Below are 6,000 nucleotides of genomic sequence, written 5' to 3'. Positions count from 1 at the left end.
CCCCCCCCCCCCCCCCCCCCCCCCCCCCCCCCCCCCCCCCCCAAATCTACTATTGTAAAAACCCTTTCATAATGACACAGTTCCTCTCCTCCCACAATGGTACATCGTCAGATCTACAGGGATGCAAAAATAGCTCAAACATGCCATTTTGTCTGACAGTTTTAAAAGTTTCTCAGGGCTTTCATTTTTTGAAAGCTTTTTTTTTTCTCCTCAGTCCAAAGAAAAATGGCAGGCTGGAGTCTGCAATAACGTAGTTACAAATTCCAGTTACAACGTAAGTTACAAATTCAGTGCAGATAGTTAGAAAGAACTGAAAAAGGTGTACCAATGTAGTTTCAAATACTGTGTGCTTCCTTCACTGCTGTAGGATGTGGTTTTGGTTCTTACATTTTCTAACTGCAAAAATGCTATGTTTTACTCTAGCAGAAACCTTCTCTATGCAATGTATACTTCAGATTGCTCGTGAATCTGGAGCTAGGTACTTGAATGATGATTGCCAGTTTAATATCATTAAGCTTCCTTTACATTAAAAGGAGTTGTGTACAGTTATGTAGGTATGAATATGCAGTTAGCAGACACCTGCTCATGTGTTTTGGTATGACTATCTCTTATTTTGGTTTTAGGCATGGACCCCACAGAAACAGGGATGTCTTCACTACTCTGATTTGAAACTCATAACAGTTAGAGTAGGCAGTAGTGAATTTAGTAGTACAGTAGTACTTTGGATTTACAACAGCATACTGATAGCAAAGCTTGGCCAATCATTTGGCAAAGTGAATTGAAGGGGTTTCTGCTAATTCTAGGTTTTGGGCACTCTTCTACTTTAGCAGTTTTACTAGGATATTTAAGTTAGATTTATGAATCATTTAATTTCCTCCTCAAATCAGTGTTTTAAAACAATTTCCTGATCGGGGGGTGGTGGGGTGCCTGTAGACTTTGTCAGTATTTTAGGAAAATTCAAGGCTTAGTTGCTGTTTGGCATTTGGATTGATCCAGTAAAATTTTTATTAAAATTATCCAAAATTACCAATGGTAGGAAGAAAAAACCCAATATATTGGATTGTAACACATTACTACAGATCTGATTTTGATCCTATTTGCCATGCATAAAGACCAGATTATTAGAAGTTACCCTTTTATTAAAATCAAACCTAGAAAAATAAAATAATAACTAGTGCAAATAAGCTCATATTATGCATTTAAAGTAAGAGAGAAATTTTGGATCTCTTCAGATACTGAAAAACAAAGCTGATCTCTGTCATAATTTCTTGTTAGCAATTTCTTGTTAGCTTTGTGTGTGCTGGTCAGAGCATAGCTCATCTAAATGATGAAAAGTCTGCAATAATAGTAATTCTGAAGGTCTTTTTCTTCATTTTTGTGTCAGGATGTGGGAGATGTTTTGCAGCAACATGTACTTTCTTTCCTGGCAGCCTTATGCTTTTTCATCTTTTTTTCTTGTTTCCCGTCTTGTTCCCTCTCACATACAGAAAAAGTAAATGCATATTCTCTGATCGCTGTACTTATTGCGTATCTTGGAAAAGCATTCAGATTCATTTGAAGTTGCAGCATTGTTTTATTGCGTATCTTGGAAAAGCATTCAGATTCAATTTGAAGCATTGTTTCATTCCAGCTTCCACTGGTGTAGGGAGTGGAGTCACTTGTCTCTAAAGCGGCTCTTGTGCTGCAGCATCTGCTGTCTTAAAATGCAGAAAGCTTGAAATACTCTGAACCATCCTTTGTTGTGTTTGTAGTTACTGTTGTATGTCACCTGCATTGTGAGACAAACCTTACGAATACAAATTCTTCTTAATTATTTGACAGTTATTTTTTGCTAACCTCTTGCCAATTTGTTTGTATTATACGTATGCCTTTCATATACAAATCCCAACATCAAGTCTTTAAGTCTTGGCAACTATAGCAAACGACATGGAAGCTGTGATTCTTCATTCCTGGCCTTTCCGAACACCTGACTTGTCTGAAAGCCACGCAACAGGGAGTTGCTTCTCTTTATATATTGACAGGCTTCCACTTAGCGCAGATATATGTTCTGGAGGAAATGTTAAGTCTAGGGAGTTGTCATGTTTGCATGTTTCATTTGTGGGGCATGAATATCAGCAGAGGAACCATTTTCTGTAGGGATGAAAAGGGGAAAAGCTGTTAGTCGATTGACTTTTTTTTTTTTTTTGGGACAGAGACTGGATAGGAGTCTTTCATGGACTCACAGCTGAGTGTTAAATTGTCTCAGACCTTCGTTATCTTCTGAAATAAACCCCTTCTTTTGGTCATGTCTCTTCTGAAAGACTCCTTCTGAAAGGCTCTTGAAGGAATAAGGCTGCATTATCCACTTTTCAAGTGAGGGTTATCTGGGAGACTATATTGGTGTTGACATCTTGCTTAGAAATTTTAAGAATTAAAATAGTTATCAGCATCACTGCAGTGCAGAACTCTTCCTAATTAGTCTGCTGTTTGATTTTTGAACTATTATTGCCTATTTTCCCAAGCTGTTGCTCATAAAGACTTCTTGTATTTTACTTTCCCTGGTAGAACCTCAAAGAATGTCTCACTTGATAGCACCTGAGAATTGCCTCTGGGTTACCATGTATGCTCGACTTGCTGGATTCTATAAATAAAAAAGTTCCCAACGTGGAACTTGTATTTCTCCCAAAACTCACTGCACTGTTTCACTACTTTCTCCTTTTTTTTAATATATTTTTTTAAACAAACAATTAGCTGTTTTTTCAGTCTACAGGACAATACATCCATTTTAGACCAGCCCAACCTGAATAATATTTCAAAGTAGTCAATGTACAAGTGGCTTCTAGCTTAGTCTGCTTTTTCTTAGTCTATTAAACCTTCTCTCTTGACTTCTGGCATATTTCAATATAACATCACGTGCTTTTTCCCTGCTCCTATGTTTTATTTTAACCTTTTGTCACCTTTGGATGTTGATTTGTGCTTTGATAATTGGGTTTGGAGTATTCATTTAACAAGTGGGAGGGAGGGAATAAATATAGATTTTCTCAAGGAAATCCTTGTTAGACTTTCTGAAATGTTACCTGTTTGTTACTTGTCAGTCTTACTGTAGTCTTACAGTCTTACTGTATTAAACTTTCACTTTTTTGCTCATGAAAGACAATAGTATTACTAGGGAAGTAAAGGGTATTTTTGTGAGAAAATGCAGGATCAAGCCATCCATTTAAAAATGAACATGAAACTCCTGGCAAAAAGTTTGAGTCTGATTCTGGCAGGCCAAATAACACAGTATAACTGCAGAGAAAGCAGTAGACAAGAAAACTTGTGTATATTAGGCAGCTGTTATAAATATGAACTTTTTTATGAAGTCATTCATTAAGTGTCAAATATGTGGAACTAAAGTTCAGGCTTTTGGTAAAATTGGTCTGCAATATGAAAAATTTTTCATCTTTAGGATCACTTGGAATAAAGAAGTACCTGAGGAAGGAATGTTAAAATAAGGATTTACATTAAACCCTGCAGAATCTCACTGAAGTAGAGAATGAGCTGTGTGACATTCATGATGGGAGCCTGCAATAAGAAAGTATATGGGTGCATGCTTGAAGAGTTATTTGTCAATAAGAAAGTATATGGGTGCATGTTTGAAGAGTTATTTGTTACCAGATGTTAGGGATAAAAAATGGATAATAAAATTTTTAAGAGAAAAAAGATTAATTATGAGGGAGTGATTGATAGCTTCACTCCTCTGAAAAATGAGTCACACTTACTAAACTAGAAGGTGAGTCTGCATCTTCTCTGCAGAGCACTCACAAAAATGATAGTGGTAACTTGTATCATATTGCACTCTGCAATAGGTCCATATCACTTAATGTCATTTGAATCGCATAGCCAGAGACAACATCCAAAGTTTCAAGTGATGATAAAGAAATCCCTTTTAAATAAAAATTGAAGAGAAGTGCCTACAGTAAAATTGCATGTTATTTTGTTCGCTTGAAAGTATCCTACTGTGTGAATAGAATCTGTCATTTGATTCAGCCTTATTAGTAAATATGGAAGTTGGAATAAGCTGGGCTTGCCTGATTTGCTTAGGAATGAGGTGGCACCTAAACTTTTGAATACCTACAATATGAAAAAAACACCTAACTGCTGAGTTCCTTTTTTGTTAGTTTCCTGCGTGGTCTTTTCTAATAGTTTATTCCCATTATAGCTCGTTGAGCTGAAGAAGGATGGCACAGATCAGTAAATAAAGAATGCCTGTATCCATCTGCCTAGTGACTATTATGCTTTGTTGTCTTTATATCTACACGTTGCGTTGGCTGTAAAGAGCCGAACAGAAGGACTTCCCAGTCAGGTTCGAAATCCTAACGTTTTGTCATCTTAATGTCTCACAGAGTTCTGAAGCCTCTGAAGTGCTAATCCTGGAGCGCTGCTGGATTGTGGAGTTCAGGAGTAAAACAGGTGTTTCAATAGTTCTCAGTAAGTAAGACACAGCTCAGTATGCTCAGTGTGAATTTTTTTATTTCTGTCAACAAAAATGACAACAAAAAAAACCCCACCCAGACATTGAAACTTTGCTAAAAACTAGTAAAACTAGCTACAGGGGAAAAAAGGTTATGCTGCATTTGTGGGCTTTGGCCAGCTTTTTACGTTTAGTAGAAGCTCCTACTTTTTTTTTTTTTTTTTTTTTTTCTCCTTAATACTCACCAAAATCTCCAGTCTACTTCAAGGAAAATGTTGCATTAGTTATGCGAACTTTTGTCCTCACCTGCAGAAGTGATTCTTAGTGTTTGGTCACGTTTGAGAAGGCAGTGACTTAAAACATATTCATTGTGGGTTTTATCCTTTTCTGGGTAGTATTCTGGGGAATATCTCAAATCCTGCATCTTTAGTAGTGGAATTAAATTTTATGTCTTGTACCTGATGTTGAGGCACTGCATCAAAAAAGACTTCTTTCTGGATTTGGAAGCAGCGCTTTGCCTAACTATAACAGCTGAATGATTACCATTGACTCTCAAATTGAGACTTTTCTAATTATGCCCTTATTGATTCCAACTCCCTGATTGGAATCATCAGCTTTAGGAGGTGATGGTGTTACAGTTTGGGTATAAATACCGTCATGTCAGTTTCCTTCTGGTATGTCTTTTACAATACTTGAACATAATGCTGCTGAACTGAACCAAGAATACAGCTGTAATTGCTGACGGGATTCTTTCAGTTAGCTTTGAAGCCTGCAAACAGGACAGTTTCTGTGGCAGCAAGACTGGCAGATTTTAAGTCCAAAAGCTGGGGAAGTAGACAACAATGAGTGCCGAGTAAGGACTTCAGACTGCCTATGGAGAAAGAGACTGTGAATATGTGCGGAGGAAGAAATATACTTGCATAGTTAGGAACAGAAATTGCTACCCAAGAGACAGACTTTATAAAACAAAGTTTGAAGGTCAGTACTGTGGTTAGAGGTAAGGGTGGCATTCTGACCTGCCTCTAAAAACATGCTAAAGTGGAAAAGAGGAAGCAGCACAGAAAACTCCAGGTATGCAGAGCCAACGAATGATGATGAGTGGCTGGGGTGCGACCGAAGGAATACAACAGAAGATGGAGGAAGAGACAGACAGACAGGTAGAGGAGAAACAGATTTCAAACTTGGCAATTCTCCTGTGCTGGAGAGCAAGGACAAGAGCCTGGCTGCTGATTTGTTGGATGGGAAAAGAAAAAGAAAGCCAGACTATTATGAGGTATTAGAACAAAACTGAATACAAATGAAGATGATATACTGTGTACTGAGGATAAAATAGCAAACGAAGTGAACTAATAATCCGTGTACTGTAGGAGAGAACAAAATTCAGAAGACCAAAGAGGGGAGAAAAGCAAAACTCGGGAACTAAGAAGAGAGATCTTTGTCAATGGGGGCTTCGATCATGAAAAACTAGCTGCATTGTCACAAGAATATATCTATTGGCCATTGGGAGCCAAAAAAAGCTCTAAAATGTGTATCTGGGACTTTAAAGCATTCAGGTGGAAGCAGGATAG

The 6,000-nt window shown here is 37.5% G+C and overlaps 1 protein-coding gene and 1 long non-coding RNA gene across 2 annotated transcripts in view; one reads left to right on the top strand and one right to left on the bottom strand.

The window, feature by feature from the left end:
• LOC103908032 overlaps window positions 1-4,436 on the bottom strand; it is a 9,340-nt gene extending 4,904 nt beyond the window's left edge. The window contains exon 1 of the long non-coding RNA XR_658134.1: window positions 4,363-4,436. This is a non-coding gene — a long non-coding RNA (uncharacterized LOC103908032). The remainder of the gene's footprint in view (window positions 1-4,362) is intronic.
• INPP4B (inositol polyphosphate-4-phosphatase type II B) overlaps window positions 1-6,000 on the top strand; it is a 333,068-nt gene that overhangs the window by 116,910 nt on the left and 210,158 nt on the right. The window contains exon 4 of the mRNA XM_009290320.2: window positions 4,365-4,449. Coding sequence (XP_009288595.1) covers window positions 4,365-4,449 — 85 coding nt within the window. The remainder of the gene's footprint in view (window positions 1-4,364; window positions 4,450-6,000) is intronic.

The sequence above is a fragment of the Aptenodytes forsteri genome, unplaced genomic scaffold, assembly GCF_000699145.1.
Source record: "Aptenodytes forsteri isolate BGI_AS27 unplaced genomic scaffold, ASM69914v1 Scaffold125, whole genome shotgun sequence".
In the NCBI taxonomy this organism is placed as follows: Eukaryota; Metazoa; Chordata; class Aves; order Sphenisciformes; family Spheniscidae; genus Aptenodytes; species Aptenodytes forsteri.
Note: the sequence above shows the minus strand (reverse complement) of the source record. Positions and strands in the feature narration are given on the sequence as shown.